At 43.7% G+C, this 20,089-nt stretch overlaps 2 protein-coding genes across 2 annotated transcripts; one reads left to right on the top strand and one right to left on the bottom strand.

The window, feature by feature from the left end:
- Positions 1 to 7,937: 7,937 nt before the first annotated feature.
- LOC6038489 lies at positions 7,938 to 9,633 on the bottom strand. The gene is made up of 2 exons (XM_001848233.2): positions 9,361 to 9,633; positions 7,938 to 9,299 (listed from the first exon to the last, which is right to left on the bottom strand). The coding sequence occupies exons 1-2, from the start codon at positions 9,559 to 9,561 to the stop codon at positions 8,319 to 8,321; spliced, it is 1,182 nt and encodes a 393-aa protein (XP_001848285.2). The 5' UTR covers positions 9,562 to 9,633; the 3' UTR covers positions 7,938 to 8,318.
- A 141-nt stretch (positions 9,634 to 9,774) lies between these two features.
- Positions 9,775 to 19,106, top strand: LOC6038492 (arginine/serine-rich protein PNISR). The gene is given in 8 exon segments (XM_038256677.1): positions 9,775 to 10,907; positions 10,976 to 11,080; positions 11,144 to 11,246; positions 11,497 to 11,553; positions 11,747 to 11,877; positions 17,436 to 17,657; positions 17,660 to 17,726; positions 17,974 to 19,106. Coding segments are annotated over 8 exon segments (2,487 nt in total). The 5' UTR covers positions 9,775 to 9,800; the 3' UTR covers positions 18,669 to 19,106.
- The last annotated feature ends 983 nt before the right edge of the window (positions 19,107 to 20,089 follow it).

Here is a 20,089-nt window from a genome sequence, read left to right as displayed (position 1 = left end):
TGTGTCATTGGTTCACCCATATAAGTCTCCATACAATAATGGCAGCTGTCCATACAAAAATGGTACGTAAATATTTAAACAGCTGTAATTTTTAAGTGAGTTTTCTGATCAATTAGGAATCTTCGGCAAAGTTGTAGGTATTGTTGGGGACTATTGAGAAAAAATTGGTACAAGAAAAAAATTACGATTTTTAACTAACATTTTTTCACAAAAACTTAATTTCTCAAAATACGTATTTTTTTTTTATTTTCGAGATTTTTTTATATGCTTTAGGGGATAAAAACTCGCAACTTTTGAGCCATAGAGAAACATGATCAAAAAATCTGCCGCCGAGTTATAATTTTTTTTTAAATAGTGATTTTTGGAATAAATCGAAATTTCGTGCAAAAACAAATTGGACTTAATTTTTTAATGTAAAATTGAATTGGCAATCGAAAAGTACTTCACAGTTTTTTTGATAAAGGGCTCCGTTTCCATGATATAGCCACCGAAAGTTTGATTTTAGCGAAATATTTGCAGTATTTCGATTTTTAAAAATAGTGACCATGAGTGACCATTTCTAAAAATATTTTTTTTGAAAAGTTCAGAGAATTTGCTATACAATTGTCTAAGAGACATTGAAGATTGGATCTCTGTTTGCTGAGAAACAGCGGCTTAAAGAAAAAGAAACAGGAAGATAGAAGTTTTTCAAGTCTCACCCAAACACACGACATTTCCTAATGTCGATATCTCAGCAACAAATGGTCCAATTTGCAATGTTAAAATATGAAACATTCGTGAAATTTTCCGATCTTTTCGAAAACAATATTTTGATTTTTTTAGTCAAGACTCAATGTCACACCCTTTTGAAATGTTAGTCTTGATAAAAAAAATGATCAAAATGTTGTTTTCGAAGAGATCGGAAAATTTCACGAATGTTTCAAATTTCAACATTGAAAATCTGACCATTAGGCTGAGTTATCGACATTAGAAAATAGAGGGTTTTGGGTGAGACTTAGTAAACTTAAATTTTCTGTCCTGTATCTTAGCACCAGAGGTCCAATCTTCAATGTCTCTTGGACAATTTCATAGCAAATTTGCTGAACTTTAAAAAAATATCTTCAGAAATGGTCACTCATGGTCACTATTCTCAAAAATCGAAAAACTGCAAATACTTGTCGAGCTTCCGAGGGGAGCTTAGGGGTTTTGTCTTGAAAGCGGAAGGTTATCGATTCGATTCCTGTCTGGCTTGGCAAAGTCAGATCCTGCAAAAGATATTGGGATTTTTAAAACATCCGTTTATAACAGTAATTTGCAAAAGCTATGAAAAAAAGTAAAACCAATTTCGGATCTTTATGACACATTGTGAAGTTGCTCAAAAGACCATTCGAATAACTTATAGAATTGGAATTGATCAAGTTTTACGAAAATGCGATCAATTTTAAGATTTTTCATGCATTTTGGACCTTAAACTTGTCGTAGAACTCAGATTTGGCATGAGTTCATCTCGTGTTCAGACAAACAAACGCTGAAAGTTTCATCCAAATCGGAGCAGCTTGATACGAAACGAAACGAAACTATTGGCACTACGCCCCCCGGGGCATGGCCTTCCTCTAACGTGGGATTTCTGCTCCAGCGCCTCTGACGAGACAGGAGAAACCGGGACCGACGTTTTACTTCACCATCCGATAGAAGCTCAGTGGATAAGGCGGGAATCGAACCCGCGTCTCATAGCATCATCGGGATCGGCAGCCGAAGCCGCTACCCCTGCGCCACGAGACCCACCGAGCTTGATACGCACTTGTGAAAAACTCGCTCTGAAAATGGTAGGTGTTTTGCTCACAAATAAAAAGTTCTACTTATAAATTTATCCTAAATATATTTAAAAAAAAAACGAGCACAATCGACATTTTTATTTACTTTTTACATTATTATCTATTATTACCAGACCAGGTGAATTCAGTCACATAAATTGATGAAATAAAGCCCTGCTGGTTGAATCAGTTTTAAAAATTGGGTTGACGTCGAGATATTTAATTTTGAAGCTGAAAATGAGGTGTGCTCTGGACCATGGACATTAGAGCGGAAAATTTTGTTAAACATTGTTTCACATAGAATATTTACCAGATTTTTGATAAAATTTAACTCTCATACCTTCAGAGTTAGAAAAAAACGACTTCGCCGCCCTGGGCTCCTACGTGTATGAGAGTATGGCACGGAACAACGGCGCCGAATACCCATATTTACACAAAGAAATTTAGAGCGCCCCGCCGCGGGATTCGAACCGGCAACCTATGGATTGTGAGTCCAGTGCGCGGTCCGATTGATCCACACGGGCGGGACTTAGAATTATTGTCAAAAACATTATAAAAACTCAATCTTGACGTAAAACTCACTGACACTCACTGAGCAGGATACACTTCTTGTTTACAAACTTATATTGGTCCAATTACATTGTTTTGATTGAATAATTTTAAATAGTAATTATTTACTTTACACCTCTAAATTTTATTCAAATATTGTTTGTTTACGTGCATTGTAAGCGACAGCTAGAGTATCAAACAGTATTCAAGGAGTTCTACTTTGATGTCAAAATATCGATTTTTCATCATTCTCCTTATTTTCACCTCGCACAATGTTTTTGTACTGTAAAATGTCCAGTTCATAAAAATGTACATCAAATTAAGGGTAATTGAAACAAAGCACTTTCTGCCAGCACTGGTCATTACGGAGCAGCAGAGCCCATGCAATGTATTTTTTTCCCTTTTTCGCCCGCAGCTCTCTTCGGAAGAAAAATGACCCTTGGACGGGGAACCGAACCTTCCTCGACTTTTCGACACGACGGAACTCGCGCTGAAAGTCTGCCGGAAACGGCCCGAGCGGCCCCGCTTCGATCCGCAAACGCTGCCGTGCCTTCTCGCGAACACTTTTTCACCCGCAAAGTAGCAAATTTCACTGAGAAAAACGCAAATTTTCACTCGATTCACGACCGCACACGGAGGGCCCTTTCGGAAAAAGCCAGGAAAACGACGACAACAATAATGGCCGAGCAGCAGCCAGCAGCCACTTCTTTGTCAATGGATTGGCCAGCGTACGCGGCGGGGTAACCTCACGACTGGGGTGACGTTGGTTGGCTTCGCGAGGTTGATTGCGTTGGCCAATGTTTACTAGTAAGAAAACTGTGGTTACTGATGCACATGGAAAGGTCTACTGAGCTGTCATTTTGAACTGTAAGAAACTGTCAATTTCTCAAAGTTGTGTTATTTAAAAGGTGGCCGCGGAAAATCTTATTTACCCATTTGTTGGTTCAAAAAGGGTACAAATTACGCTTTTCCACAGGACTCGTCCAGCCGGTACCCAGTCACGACGTTCTAGCAGGGTTCTACCAAAGTTCTTACATAGTGGGTTATTCTAACGGCTTTCTAGCAGATTGTTCTGTTCTGCCGTTCTAGCAGAATTCTGGTGCTACACCCGAAGAGACCATATTTTAGTCTCCAAAATGACGATTTCCCCATACAAACTTCTAAATTAAATTTAAAAAATAATTCAATAAAACATTTTGAAAAAAGAAATAGATCTTATTTAGCCTGTGATCGATACGTCAAATGCTGTATCAAGTAGACGAATACCTGTTTTACCCCAATCCCCTAATCCAACAAATTGTTAAAACATATTTTAACTGATTCTAAATGGTATTTTTTCCAATCAAAATTACAACCTCGATTACAACTCCAATACTTCTAACTAACGTGAAATTTTCCGAGGATTCCGAATATGACAAAATTGAAACCAAAAAGTGACGATATGGAAGCCTACAGGGCAAAAACTAACTTTGTAAAATGTTTGATACAGAGAAACCGAAAAACTATGGGAAAAACTGCGATTGACCAAAAAGTTATTTCCGTAGGCTTATAGTCTATGAAATTCCCTAACCTTTGATCCGAGCTTTGATCTATAGTACGGTATGCTGATCGGAAGGAACGCGGTCAAGAATTGTTGCGTGTTCTTTTCGTGACCCCCCCAAGAAAAGTTGACAGTTCGGTATGAGCGCGATTGACGGTGTGCGCGCTTGAGGTTGTTTCGAGGAAAAAATAAAAAGATTAAAAATATTCAAAAGTTAAAATTAAATAGATTATAAATGTTTATTCAAAAACTTTTAACAACAATTATAAACAAAATTAAGGAATCAATAATTGAACATTTCTTTAAAAAAAACAGAAAATTAGAAATTCTTAAATTCTTAAACAAGAAAAACTATAATTAAAAAAAAAAATTAATTATGAAATAAGGAAATCAAAAAATAGGAAATCAGGGAATTAGGAAATTTGGAAATTATGATATTAGCAAATTAGTAAAATAAAGAAATTAGGAAATAAGGAAATGATGAAATAAGGAAACAAGGAAATTAAGAAATTAGGAAATAAGAAAAATTTTAAATTAGGAAACTAGGAAATTAGGAAGTTAGGAAATTAAATAAGGAAATCAGGATATTAGGGAGTGGGGAAGTTAGGAAGTTAGAAAATTGGGAAATTGTATATCAGGAAACTAGGAAATTAGGAAGTTAGGAAATTAGGACGTAAGGAAATTAGGAAGTTAGGAAATTAGGAAATTAGGAAATCGAGAAATTAAGAAGATAGGAAATTAGGAAACTAGGAAATTAGGAAATTAGGCAGGTACAAATTGGGTACAAATGTTTAATTTTTTTCCTGAATTCTTAAATTCCTAAATTCCTAAATTCTTAAATTCCTAAATTCCTAAATTCCTAAATTCTTAAATTCTTAAATTTTTAAATTCTTAAATTCTTAAATTCTTAAATTCTTAAATTCTTAAATTCTTAAATTCTTAAATTCTTAAATTCTTAAATTCTTAAATTCTTAAAATCTTGAATTCTTAATTTTTCATTCTAGATTTTTTTAATTTTGGAAGAAATAGAGTTTTTGATTGTTATAATTTCGAGGTTTTCTTAAATTTGTAATTACGAATTTCTATGTTTCCGATTTTTAAAACTTTAGAAATTTCGACTTGTACATTCGTTGAGAGTTTTAACTTTTTTGAGCTATTGAATTTATAAAAACTTTAATATTAAAATTATTATTCAATTCTGCATATTTTTAATTTTGAATTTCCAAATTTCATATTTTTGTTGAAATTTTCTTTATTATTTAAAAAAAAAAGTTATTTGAAATTTCTGAAATGTTTGATTTTTCATATTTTTTAATTAGTTGTTAGGTTGGATTTCAAAATTTCAGATTATTATTGTATTTTCAGTAAGAACATAGACATTTGTATGATTATTGTCAAGTTTAATTTCACTCTGATTTACTGCATTTTGGTCCCGCGAGTGTGGATCAATCGGACAGCGCAGGGGACTCGTAATCAGGCTTGCCACACGTACAGATATTTTTGGCACAGACCAAACACTCAATCAAGTAAAACTTTAAAGAAAAACATTTTTATCAAAACTAAACAAGTAAAAAGATGCAAAAATGTTTATCTTTTAGTGTAGTTTACAAAAACTACTCAAGTGTATTTTAACTGTACAAATAATTAGTTTGAGTGTTTGGTCTGTGCCAAAAATATCTGTACATGTGGCAACGCTGCTCGTAATATAGAGTACTGGTGGGTACTAGCAATAAATAGTTGGTGACACGATAGCCGACATCTATAAAGACAACTTCTTTTTTTTACTCCATTTCGATCAAAAAACTAAATCCGTCCTTTAAATTTCAATATTCTGCATTTTGAGATTCGCAGGATTTTTAAATATTATTATATCCAACACAAAATTATTTAAACGTTTGTAGTTATCAGTCGCATTCAAAAAAGAAAATGGCAATTCTTTGATTTTTTCATCAAAACATATTGCAAATAAGCACCGCGCGAAGAAACGTCAAACGCAATCTTTCCGTTTCTGTTACTTTTCAGCTGCGTACCGCTTAAGTGCATCTCCAGCGCTGGGTGCAAACATCGAAGCAAAGCTAATTTGCACCCGACGTCAACCCCATCACGGTACCTGTCGCGGTAGCAAATTGGGTCCTAAAATGAAGCTTAGATTGCTGATATTATTGTTTACAGCGATAAAGCTTATTTTTCTGAGTACAATGAACCTTTGTACGACCACAAAGAGTTTAAAATGGATTTTTAAATCAATTTTGAAAAATTAACCTCCCGGTCCTTCTTGACAGAAAAGTTTCTTCTTGACAGCTCGTTCCAAGGGGGGCATAGTTGATCCATCGAAAAAATGTTGTCTAGTCAAAAAAAATTTTTGCATTAAAATGAAAAAAGTGATCAGAAATTGTTTTTAATCGTGTTATTTACCGTTGTATCTAAAAATTGACATAGGGCTTTAGTACCCAATTTGCTCTCAGTTCTTCGGGATTTCACTTTGCTACCCGTTATTCAGCCTGTTTGCTACCGCATCAAATGGAATTATGCACGGAAAAATCGAATCAAGCACGGAAATTTTTTTGAAAACTTTCAAAAATTTCAAAAATTTCAATAATTTCAATAATTTCAAAAATTTCAAAAATTTCAAAAATTTCAAAAATTTCAAAAATTTCAAAAATTTCAAAAATTTCAAAAATTTCAAAAATTTCAAAAATTTCAAAAATTTCAAAAATTTCAAAAATTTCAAAAATTTCAAAAAATTTTTTTTTTAATTTTTGAGTTTTTAAATTTTTAAATTTTTGAATTTTTGAATTTTTGAATTTTTGAATTTTTGAATTTTTGAATTTTTGAATTTTTGAATTTTTGAATTTTTGAATTTTTGAATTTTTAAATTTTTGAATTTTTGAATTTTTGAATTTTTGAATTTTTGAATTTTTGAATTTCTGAATTTTTAAATTTTTGAATTTTGGAATTTTTGAATTTTTGAATTTTTATTTTGGAATGTTTGAATTTTTGAATTTTTAAATTTTTGAATTTTCGAATCACCCACAAGAGCAAAAATCTCAGAAACACGCATTCAAAACTTTGCCCCCGGCTTGCCGGTACTTGTCGGGTATCAGAAAATGAGTACCCGACAGGTACCGACACATATTTTTCTTCTACAGATGAACTAGAGATCAAATTTGATACCTGCTTTGCTACGCGCGGTGGGAGACTCGGGGGCAAACTCGAGAGCAAATTTGGTGGGAATCAAATCGGGTAGCAAATGGTTTAACTTTCGACATTTTCGAAAAATGAAATTCTTTCGAATTTTCAATAGGATTAAAAAGTTTAATAAACTTTTAGCATTTCTAGGCATGAATCAACACATAATTATTGATTTTGAAGGTAAACGAGAGCAAAAAATGATAAAAACCCATATTTGCCCCCCGCGGTGGGCTTGTTTCGGTGGCAAATTTGCTACCCTAGCGGTGGGGATGACGGAGTTTTTTCAAGGTGGCAAATTTGATCTCGGTATTCATGAGCCGCTGGAGATGATCTTTTCGTGACCCTTTCCTTGACCGTTTCTTGGGCGTTTTTTTATATGGAGTTTTGCGTTCCTTTCGATCAGCATACCAGCCTTATAGGAGTATGGGTGTTGGAGGCTGTTGCAAAAAGATATTAAGGTTTAAAAAAATCCATTTTCAACAGTAATTTGCAAAAGCTATGAGAAAAGTTAAACCAATCCTGGATGTCTATAGCTCATTTTGAAGTGCTTCAAAAGACCTTTCGAATGCATTTAAGAGAGTTGGAATTAACGAAGTTTTACGCAAAAGCGAGCGACGTTGGATCTTTGGTTTGGATCTCAAATTTCAAAGCCCGTTTTACCCCACTTCCCTTTGCCGTAGAGGGTTCATATTTGGCATGAGTTCATCTCATGTATAGACAAACAAACGCTGAAAGTTTCATCCAAATCGGAGCACCTCGATACGACCTCTGGATCAAACCGAGCAATATTTACAAAAACTGCCTCTAAAGTTGGTACTTCAAGAATTTTATTGAAACTATGAAAAAAAGAAGAAAACTCAAGGTCAAAGTTTAACACAAGCTACGGACTGTATTTATTTGGGCTAAATAGTTATCGTGTTTAATAAGAAAAAAAAAATCACTTCCATCATGTTATGAAAAGGCAAAACTGGATTTTGCACAAGCAAAATGAGCATGCTCTTCAAGACCAATGCTTCATTTTGTATCGGTACTGTTTGTCTTTGTAATTATTCCAAACATTTGTCCGGATTGGAATCGAATTTGAATTTGATCTGAGCGGAATTGAAAAAAATGTGTTAGCTTCGTCAAACTTTTGTGAGTTTAAGTATCATTGAAAACATCCGATCGTTCTGATTGCGTTCGACATTGCCAAATATACCAACTCTACGTTCTTTCGCGTAAAATTATCCAATAATTTGTCTAGCTTACTTATAGCCACGCTCGACAACCTGGCACCGGTAGCGACTGAATCCGTAAAACACGAAAAAGTGCGCCCGAGCTAGCGAGCGAAACGAGTACTCGTTAACGACCATGAACACGTGAATCCGGCCGCCGACCACCCGACACCCAATCTGGTTCCAACGCTGCGAACCGTGCCGTCCGTTGGCCTTTCGCAGCCGTTGCACAACGCGACCCATGCCGTTGCCGGGGCCGCCGGGTTTCCAGGGCAGCGTAAAGCGGATCACGTTCCGCATCACGAAGCGCTGACTCCACGGTTCGATGAAGATGCCGGCCCGGTGCCACCAGGGCTTCTTGGACAAATTCTCAACGGTGGAAACCAGCCAGTTGGTCGAGTAAGCGTCCACCGGAACGAACCAAACTGTGTCCAGCTTGTAGCCGTTGCGTTTGAATTGGGGAACCGGCTCCCAGGGTGGGAGACTGTCCATGGCGGACATGATGGCGCTAAGGAATCGTTGGCGGAAAACCCGCGGACAAAAGATGCACATGCGTTTGACCTGGAACGGCTGCTCGACAATTTCCGAGGACGCTTCCTTGCACTGGTCGTCGTTCTCATAATTTTCCATCGATTCATCAAAGTACGGAATCGCGTCCTCGTCCACTTTGTACGGCGTCGAGAATCGTGGTCGCTTCCATGCGATCGGCTCTTGCTCTTGCAGCTGTTGCTTGCGTCGCTTTCTCGAAACGGCACTGGACGCAACGCTGGCGGCCATCAGACTCAGCTCGTCGCCGTCGGTGTCGCTGGTCAAATCGACCGGAAACCAATCCTCCAGGTCAACCAGCTGGATGTCATCGTCGTCCTCCTCAAGTTCCTCCTCCTCCTCTTCCGTGGGTTCATCGTACTCGGAGTCTTCCGCCTCCCACGTTTCGACTTCCAGCGGCCGGAAGAACACATCCAGGCGCATCTGCAGCCGGCCCTGCCGGATCAACGGGGCCGCCTCGGAGAGCTATATAAAAAAAATCCCGAAATTGTACACCCTGGTGTGTCTAGCTAAACTGGCTTCTTACCTGCAGAGCTCCGACGGTGATCAGCTCGTCGATGGCCACCACAATCCACGGGGCAAACTCCGGAGCGCGGCGGGGCGGATTCGCCAGCAGGTTTAGCGCCTTAAGCAGAAGACGCTCGATTTTCCTCGCCACCAGGGCGTGGTCCGGGAGCTCGACGGATGCCACCAGTTTTCGCAAGTGGATTGCCGGGTAAAGAAGCATGATGCGGGCGCAATTTTCGAAAAGAATCACGCAAAATAAATAAGATATAACAGCAACTGATTCTGATTTGGCTTGTTGACTGTTCACAGCACAATGTTATATAATGAGGAAGGTGTGCAACAATGGTTGTCTTTTACCCAATTTTTAACAGCTTATTTTTTCAGTGCACGCATCTTTACCTCCGCGCGGATAGCCCCTTTGCAAAGCGCTCGAATCTGACAGCGCTGAGCATAAATTTTATGCGACGAGAAAGAGGTGTTTGCACGACGACGACACGGCGAAATTGTTTTTTTCTCGGTAGGAAAATTTGCAAAAAAATCGATACGTTCAAGTGTGTGAACACGTCTGCGATGTACGCCCGATCTGGTAGAAACGGCGCTGGCCAAAACGGTGCGAATCCGGGTGCCCGTGCCGGCATGGCCGCCGCCATCACGCCCGTCGTGAAGAACTACCAAACAGTGCGTTCCTCGTCTTCCGACGGAACCGACTGGAACTCGCTGAACCCGAACCTGTACCAGAACATGTCCAACGATCAGGTAGATTGGGCGGCACTGGCCCAGCAGTGGATCCAGATGAAGGAAACGCTGCCGCCGGAAATGGTTCCGGCCGCTCCGCCACCGCCGCCGGTCATTTCGTGGAATCAATCTCCGCCGGCAGCGGCAACGCTGGAGACGATCGACGAGCAGGGCGAGGCTCCGATGGAGGTCGAAAAGGAGGAAGATCCTGGGCAGCAAGCGCAGCAAAGGCCGCAACCCAGCAGCTGGCAAAATGGATCAATCGCTTGGCAATATCCGACGGTAACGGCGCCCGAGTGGCGCAGTTCCGCTTGGGAGACCAGCTGGTCCACCGGTGGGAATCAGGGCGGTAATAGCGGGTCTGTGCCGCCGCCGGTGGTGAATCCGCAGGCATCGGTGGCCGTGGCCAATTGGCAGGCCAAAATGTCCCGGATTTACAAGATGAACGATGGAAGTGGGTCATCGGTCAGCTCGGAACCGATTGCGGGAACGGTTCAACCTGCGACAGCCAACAGCAAACAGGTCGAGCAAGGGTCAAAGCGCATTCCGGGGCTGATGGACCAGGTAATCAACCTGGACCACGCTGCTGAAGATGCAGGGCAAGCCGACCAGGACCAGGGTGAGGACACAACGCAGACCATCAACGATGCCAAGCGGAAGCTGCTGCCGGCGTGGATCCGGGAAGGTTTGGAAAAGATGGAACGCGAAAAGCAGCGTCAGGTTGAGCGGGAACGGGATCTAAAACAGCGCGAACAGCTGCTCGAACAGCGCCGGCAGGCCGAACTGGAAGCGCTGAGCGAGCTCGAAAGCGCCAAGAAGAAAAGCAAATTTGTAACTATCGCTCGGAAGGAGTTGCAGGGTGGGCAGCGTTCGGTAACGTTTTCTTGTTTTGTTTTTAGGAGTCAGATTCCGAAGAAGAGGAAGCCCCGGATGAGCAGGAAGGTCCGAGCCGTGAAGCTAGCCCAGTCCCAGCTAGATCACGGGAGGAAATTCTCCAGGAACTGGTAAGCATTTTCGCAAAACATAATTCGTAGAGTTATTTCAGTGTCACTCTCCTGCCTTTTCAGATGATCTCCGTGCGCAAGAACCTCACGGAAATCCTGCTCGAGGTCACCAACGAAGAAATCGCGGTGCTCGCTAAAGAAACTCTTGCCAAAGCGCGCAGAAAAGGTAGCCGCCCCGCGGATAGGTCTAGAGCTAACTCCGGTTCTCTCTGTTTTTTTTAGCAGTTTTAGGAGAAGCGGCCACCGGTCAAACCTTCCTTCCCACCTTCCCACACCTTCCTTTGTTCGACCCCTCGCCCCTTGAATAACGCTGTAAAACCAAAAAAACTCTTCCAGGAAATAACTTCAACTGCATTTTACTTTACGCAAACCTTTTTACTTTTTTTCTGTTACGTCCAAAAACCAAAATCTTAAAGCACCAACAGCTCAAGCGCTGCGAAAGACCGGTCTCGCGACGCTCACGGGAGGACTTGGTAAGTTGATGTTTGCTTTCCTAGATATTGCTTAGAGTCGTTGTACGTTGAATAGTTTAAGAAAATTGGGAAATTGCAACAAACAGTTTTATAAAAATCTTAAATTAGGATTGTCAAGTTCGGTCGTGTCGGGTGACGACCCGCCAAAACGGGGCGAACCGCGGTAATAATCGGAGCTCCGTTTGCGTTTTAGGTCTCGGCATGTACGGCGACAGCGACGACGAGGACGAGGACGATGAGGACGCAAGTGGCTCGGAGAAGCGGCGGGACTCGAGCGACGGCGAAAACGAGGAGGACGACGAGGAGATTGAAAAGGCGCTGCGGGTAAGTTGGTTGGTGCGAGCTGTTGGAAACTGTTGGGTGTGGAACGAACTGAACACAAACTCTGGACGTGAAACTGCAAGTCTCTCAATTTTGAAAATGAAAGGTGTGTCCCGGTAGCGCAAGTTACTGAAAACACAGGAATTACGAACAATCAAGAAGGAACAAGGGTCCGGAACAAAAGGCAGAGACGCCGATTGAAAACTCGGAACGTGGAACTGCAGATCGTTACGTTTTGTTGGGTAAGAGTACATTCTGGGGAACGGAACCAAACTGCGCAACTTCCAAGTTGTAGCACTGCAGGCGATGTGCAGGAAGGGAGCGAAGTTCTTGGTGCGATGCGTTGAACATCACCTAGGTACCGACGTCATAGTGTTGGGCAAGATAGTCGCCAAGAAAGAGGCGTTCTACGCGTAGTTGGTGCAGGAGTTAACTTTGTTCAAGTCCCAATTCTTCACAAAGCCCATCAAATCCAATCTATCGAACGACCTCCGAGTGACTGAGTCTGGGCGTTGAAGAACTCTGTAATTAATACACAGAGTAGAGCTTCAAATGACGCCGTACCGCCAACGACGGAGCCAAGAATGCTATCGGCCATCGGTAGTACCGCTGAAATCACGCTAGATAGCATTATCAAAGTCAGGAAACAGCGTTGGTTTGACGGGAAGGAGGCAGCTTATGCGGTGAATGAACGTTGAACTCGTGCCGGATTTGGCGGTCAATCTACTCTCCGTCGGGAAGATCGTGGATCAAGGCCATGCCGTCGTGTTCAACCGAGCTGAATGGACCAGATCAAGCCGAGAGCGCAGGCGTCCAGATTGGGCCGCAAGCTGAAGGTGATTCGGACGGACAACGGCCTGGAGTACACTGTCGGGGATGGGGATCCGTCACCATCGTGGAGTACACCCCTGAACGGAACGGATTTGGAGAAAGGGTCAACCGGACTGCCGTGGAACGTGCTCGATGCATGCTGTTCGAAGCAGCTGATCTGCCAAAACCGCTGAGACCTACTTGATCAACAGGTCGCCGACGAAAGGCATCGAGATGTCTCCGGAGAAAGCGTGGTCACGTACGGGTGTTCGACACAATCGCGATGGCCCACGTACCGAAGCAGAAGAAAGCCGTCGAATGCATCCTCACCGGCTACGAAGAGGACATCAAGGTGTATCGCTTGTATGACAAGAAGACGAAGTCAATCATCAACAGCCGAGACGTGACGTTCGTGTCGGAAAGGAGTGGTCAAACGTGGAGTGATCGTTGAACCGAGGACGGACATGTGTTCGGCTTGGGAGTACGTGCCAGTGGAAGTTCCGGAAGCCGCGGCAAGGGGAACATTTCGAAGCGATTGAAGATGAATTCGAGTCGGCCGAGAGCAGCGACGACGACTTTGCTGAAGATGACCCGCTGCCCGCGCTCTCGCCACAATCATCTTCAGAACCACCAAAAGAGGGGTTGACCGCAGCATTGTCATTGTAGAAGATCAGATTGATTTGCATGTGTTTAGAACTTGCGCTTGCATCTGCGATCCTGCGGGTTTCCTATTGGACCAGAAGTCGATCACGGGGTATGTGTTTACCCGCCAAGGTCGGCTGCGGTTCAGGAGGCGCGGGACGTATTGAGTCGGAGGAGGCGATAGGCTTCCGACTGCGCGAATCGTCATAACGCGACGTGCTTCTGGCCGCGTTCGTGTAGGTGCAGGTTGAGGAGGAGTATTGGAGATTATCAAGCATTGTTAGTTACCAAGTAGCTCAATAGAAGAGCTAGTAAAGTTAAGTAAGTAAAGGCTTTGCGAGGTGAGCCGAAACCTTCTCATGGACAAAACTCGAGCTGTGGGAATAGATGGCTGGCAAACAGTTCCCAGCACTGCGACTATGAAGAAAGGGAGATCAGGATGCTGAACTGTTGCACACCCTGGACTAACGAAGCAACCCATTCAAGCAATCGAAGCAACCATCAATCAATCAAGCGATCATTCTACATCTGACACTCGATCAAGCAAATAAATCAGCTCTCACGAAATACAACACTGGCGACGAGGAAAACTCGAAATTTTCAACCTCGAAGAAGAGTTGCGGATCTCAAGAATGCCGGAAGGGGACAACATTCAGCCCGACGGTAACCTGCTGTACGAGCGACTTCTGCAGCAGAATGAGCGGCTGGAGGCCCAGAACGCGAGGATGATGGAGTTGCTGGAGCGCTTCAACCTGCCAGACGGTTCCAGTCGGACTTCAAACGGTCCGGAATTCATCATCGAAACACTGGCGTCCAACATCCGGGAGTTCGTCTACGATCCCGACAACGGTCTCGTATTTGACCGGTGGTACCGCAAGTACGAAGACCTCTTCCTCAAGGACGGCGCGAAGCTCGACGACGCAGCTAAAGTCCGGTTGCTGCTGAGATGCCCCAACGTGGCCGTGCACGACAAGTACGTCAACTTCGTGCTCCCGAAGCATCCCCGTGACATCGAGTTCAAGGAGACGGTGAAGAAGCTGACCGAGCTCTTCAGTGTCCAAGCCTCGCTGTTCAGCAAACGATACCAGTGCTTTCAACTGCCCAAGAGCGAGTCGGACGACTTCGTGACATACGCTGGCATCGTCAACAAGCACTGCGCAGACTTCGAACTCAAGAAACTCACGGCGGACCAATTCAAGAGCCTGCTGTTCATCTGCGGTTTGCGCTCTTCAAAAGATGCCGACATCCACACGAGACTCCTGTCCATGCTCGAGGCCAACGCGGAGGGCGCATGCACTTTGGAAGCATTGATCACCGAATGCCATCGCCTCCAAAACCTCAAGCACGACACCGCCATGGTGGAACACAAGCCGGTAAGCTAAGTCTGCGCGGTCAAGCAAGATCGGAACAAGCCTTCACCGACGTGTTCCAGCTCCAGCGACAGCCAGTCAACGAAAACACAGTCCGCCCTACCACCATCACCCTGCTGGTGCTGTGGCGACATGCATTTCGTTCGAGACTGCGCCTACAAACAGCACGTCTGCCAGGACTGCATGCAGACCGGCCACAAGGAAGGTTACTGCAGCTGCGTGCCCAAGAAGTCCAAGAACAAGCAGCAGACGAACGTCAACAGCCTGTATGCCGCCAACCGGGTCAACTCTACCTCGAAGCGTAAGTTCCTGACGGTGAGCATCAACGGTTCCCAAGCATCTCTGCAGTTCGACACCGGCTCGGACATCACAGTGATCTCGCGGAAGCAGTGGTGCGACAACATGGATTCACCGCCGCTGTCTCCCACAAGCAGATTGCCAGAACAGCCTCTGGTAAGTCACTGTCCCTACTCGGTGAGCTCCGATGCCAAGTCACACTCGGAGGCGTCACCATAACCGGAACTTTCTACGTGACTGACAAGCAGATCAACCTGTTCGGTCTCGACTGGATCGAGCTGAGCTGTGGACACCCCGATGTCAGCAGTATGCAGCGGCGTCACTGGAAAGCTTAACCGCGTCAAGCAGCAGCGTTCTCTTGCAGTCAAATCGCAAGGGGAGGCAAACACGGAAACAGGTCTAGGTGCAACCGACGCAGCTTCCAGCCCGTCCGAATCCACGGCATGGTACGAAGAACATCTTTTTTTTTTTTTGAAATTAAATATGTCTTTATTGAACATTCTTATAATAATTACATTTCTTTTACATGATAAGTGGTATGGCCTAATGCTCTTCATCTTTGTTGTATTTTTCGTTTTATTATTAGCTGATCACATTTATTTATTTGCTTCAAATTGTTTTACATTATTGCATTGAATTGAATACATTTGGGTAAAAAAGAAAAAAAATCACTTTAACAGCTAATCCTAACCTAAAACTAAAAAAAAAATCCATTGAAATATTCAAAATCACAAGAACGAGTAAACTACGAACTGTATTTTAAGATGAATGCTCCAAGAGTTCTTACTTGTTCCTGGCGAGTTTTCGATGAAAATGTTCAGAAGTTCTTGTGGTGAAAACAGGTCACTACTGCCTTCACCCGTTGATGTTGGTTGGTTTTCCCTCGGTTGCTGACTGAAACCTGGAGGTGTTGTATGCTCTGCAACTCTTTGCCGCTGATTCAACGGCAATGGCTGCAGATTTGGAACCACTCGAGTAGATCCTGCTCCTGGTGACGCCAAAGCAGGAAAATCCACGTCCGTGTATGCTGGTGGTGTTTTGCGACGATTTGGTTGGTGCTTCGTCGTCGCTTGCTGCCGAATTTTTACAAACTCAGCACGTTTTGGGCAGCTTCGATTCTTGGTAGAATGGTCGCCGCCGCAATTGAAGCATTTGGCTTCGATGTTCTCGTTGATTGTTTCGCAAGCTTGAGTTTTGTGCTCACCTCCGCAGGTTGCACAACGACTCTTGATGAAACAGTTCCTTCCACCATGTCCAAACTGCAAGCAGTTCGAACATTGCGTCACGTCACGGTGCACTGGACGATAACGTTCCCAAGTCACGATGATGTTGAAAATAGCCCGAACTGCTTTCAGCTCAGACGGCGTTGTCGATCCTTTCTCGAGATGAACCAGGTACAGTTGATCACGATACTTGATGTCCTTGTTGTGTCTCGTCATCTTGAAGACTTCGATCACGTTCAACTTTAGAGTTTTGAGCTCTTCTTTCAGCACACTCACATCCATGTCGTACAGGCCTCGGAGGACCTGTTTCATGGGGCGTTTACCTGGATCGTCATGGCTGTAGTATTTGATCTTTGTGTTGTTCAGGAAATCCCGAACGTAGTTGTAATCCTTTCTGGTAGGTAGCAGAATTTTGAGTCCATCAGCACACAAGCGAATGGAAGCTCGAAAAGCACCAGATATGATAAATCCGGTCAGCCACTTTCGTACCGAATCCGATGACGATGTTTTCACAAAAATGGGTGGCAACTTTTCCCGTCGTTCAAATTCTTCCTTCTCGCTCACGTCCACAGGGAGGGTAGCGAATTGGTTTCCAGACAATTTTTGAGCGTCCTTGCTCAAACTGCCTGGCTTTGCAGGTAGCGCTTCGGCATTCTTTAGCTTCTTCAAATCTGCCGATCCTGCTGGTGAGGACCGCCTCTTTTTCTTGCCCTGAGGCATTTTTGCACTTTTTAAGCACTTTTCGAGCTAAAATCCAGGAGTACCTCACTGAATGATGGTCCACAAAGGAATGACGAAGAACATCTCCGCTGGTACTGTTCCCAATATCTCACCGCTTGAAGATTGCGAGCGATCTGGATCACATCAAGTCGCACCCTGTGCTGGTCTTAAGGGGGAGATGTTGCACACCCTGGACTAACGAAGCAACCCACTCAAGCAATCGAAGCAACCATCAATCAATCAAGCGATCATTCTACATCTGACACTCGATCAAGCAAGAATCAAATAAATCAGCTCTCACGAAATACAACATGAACAAAACACAGCCGCCGACAAAGATCGATTACCGGGCACCGATTAATTATTACTGCTTGGTATAAAGTAAGCGAATAACTTCAGACGACACGACATATTAATTACCTCAACAGTTTCGAGCACAATTTCATTCTCATGTACCACAGTTTGAACTCCAGTTAACGAACGTCCTTCCCTCCAACAGAGCACGATCAAGCAGCGCCAGAAGGAGTTTGAATGGACCGCACGCGAAATCGAGGACCAACTGGCCCAGGAAGAGGCCCGCGATGAGCGCAAAAGGCGCGAGTACGAACAGCAGCAGCAAACCCAGAAGGACCAGAACAGTGACGACGAGGATGCGTACGGGGGCCGGGCCGGCTTTGGTCACGCCGCCTCCGGGACGGCTGTAGGTAGCGGTAGCGTAAGCGGGGTAAATCTGGATCAAGAGACGGTGAGACCCAGCCTGTTAATGATAAAATATATGCCCACAAGCTCGGTAAGTTCATTGGATTTGAGTTGTTGAATTTCGTTTTTCGTATTTCTTTGTGCACGTACGGTGAAATTGCAAGGTCCGACGACCCGTACCCGAGTCGGTCGGATGGAATGGTTCCGAATTGGGAGAGGAGGGTTGTCACACGCAAGATATTGAAGCGATCGCGTGTCGTGACAGCCCTCTGCACCTGTGTCGTGACCCTGTAAGATCCAATCTAATCGAGCATGCAATTTCGATCTGTTTCTCGCAGGCCGAACGCGCGACAAGCGGATATCGAGGTTCAGCGACCCGAAGGACACAGTCCGGCAGACGCACATAACGCACGTAGCCATTGTGCCCCACAAACCGGGCGAGATCGTACCACCGGCAATGCACCTCCCAAAGTCGAACCAGATGGCACCAACGGCCACCATGGTCTCAAGTGGCATTTCGCCGCCTGTCGTTCTGAATCCTAGCGCGTCCGCCCCGCTCTTTCCTGCGGCCGTTAGCGGCTTGGAGAGCTACCGGCGGGAAAGCAGTGTCGCGTCGGAAGCGCCCTCAACCAGCAGCCGGGCCTCGCACCGGAGTGGCGGTCATCGGGAAAAATCTTCCTCGACCTCCTCCCGCCACAGGTCGTCCTCGCACAAGAGTAGCCACAAAAAACATAAACGCTCCCGGTACAGCCGCAGTGAAGACGAAGACGACGGGAATGATTGCTACGTGGCTGACGACGATCGGTACTCGCAGTACTCGTCCTCGCGTCGATCACGTAGTTCCGAACGCAGCAGCCATTCGCGTCGTCATCGGCGGTCCTACTCGAGGGACTCACGGGACGATACTCGCGGTGATGGCGGCAGTAGCCGAAGGTCAAGATCGCCACGTGACTATCGCGATAATCGGTATCGATCCTCGCGAAGATCGCGAAGCCGCTCTCGGTCACCTCTGTCCAGGCGGGGAAGGTATTAGAGAGGTAGCTTGCATTCTTCCAAAAAAAAAAAAAAAAAAGCAAACACATGTGTATAAATTTTTCTCTTCTGTTTGAATTCACTGCGCGTAAATTACACAACCAATGGACTCGTACGTAAAATTTCATAATTTTCTAGAGAAAAAAAAAATAACATTGTGATTTCCGAAAGTCGACACGGTACTCTTTAGAGCGTATTTCAAAATTTGATATTGTGAGTGGTGCATCAGGAAATGGTCAATCTAAATTGGTGTTGGTAGTGCGAATACCCGAAAATAAACGAGTGAAATAGTTAAACAGCGTGAGAAGAAAAAAAAAACGCGAAAATCATAAATATCATCAACTAACAGTAATCACAGAACAAAACCTGCAAAACACCCTCTACTGAACCACACTGATTCTAATAAATTCAAATTCCCCGATCTAGCACCCTGTGAAAATAATCGTTTGCTTTTGTTTATCCGAAACTGTCCTAACATAAATTCGTCCGAAATGTCGTTTTGAAATACAGTCGACTCTCTGGCTGTCAATCTTCTCGATATCAATACTGCTCCATCTATCGATGAATTCTTAAGTCCCTTCAAAATGCATACTTCGATTGGCTTTATTCCTCGATATTTTCTCTTGCTTGAAGGATCTCTTCCTCGACGGTCCCTTGGATTCTGTTTGCTTTAAAAATCTCTTCCGGTTGTCAATATTGTCACTATCTCATGGCTTGCATAGACATTTTTTTTTGCGAAACGAAGCTTTGAAGGGTGTTTGACATTATTTTGTTTTTGTTTGCTGGACGTTGCCATGATTCTCTCCCATTAGGTTTTACAGCGTGACGTCACGAGCGCACACGCACACACATTTTTGCTGAGACACACGTGCAAAAAATGTAAACAGTGCAGCCAAGCTGTCAAATTTCTAACCTAAAAATTGAGTCGGCGTAAAACCTAATAGCTGGGTACCAAGAGGAACATATTTTCAATCGAGTCTTCATTTTGCATCGTTCTGTAAACTGATGATTTTCTTCATCGACGGTCCCTTGGATATTGACAACCAGAGAGTCGACTGTAAAATAAACATACAAAGGCTCACGAGAGCAAAACGAAAGATTTGTGATACAGTTCTAGAGATTTTTTTTTGAAAAGGACCTATAAGCTATAGAGCTATCTAAGCCCAATCTCACGCACACTACCTTACCATTTGTTTTTGCTGGCGGGTACAAATTTTAACCTAAAAACCCTTCGTGTACAAACACGCAATACATGCGCACGTAGATAACTCTATTGTGTTTCATTTGTTTATTGGACCTTTTTTAAAAAAAAAAAACTCTAGAGTTGAATACTGAGAAATTGCGAATTCTTGGGGCTTTTCTTCACCCTCTCTGGCTAGCTATCGCTGCCGCTGTTGCCTCCCCTTCTACAACCCAACCCAC

Source organism: Culex quinquefasciatus, chromosome 1 (genome assembly GCF_015732765.1).
Source record: "Culex quinquefasciatus strain JHB chromosome 1, VPISU_Cqui_1.0_pri_paternal, whole genome shotgun sequence".
NCBI classification, from domain to species: domain Eukaryota; kingdom Metazoa; phylum Arthropoda; class Insecta; order Diptera; family Culicidae; genus Culex; species Culex quinquefasciatus.
The sequence above is the reverse complement of the archived record's forward strand: the minus strand, read 5'-3'. Positions and strand labels throughout refer to the sequence as shown.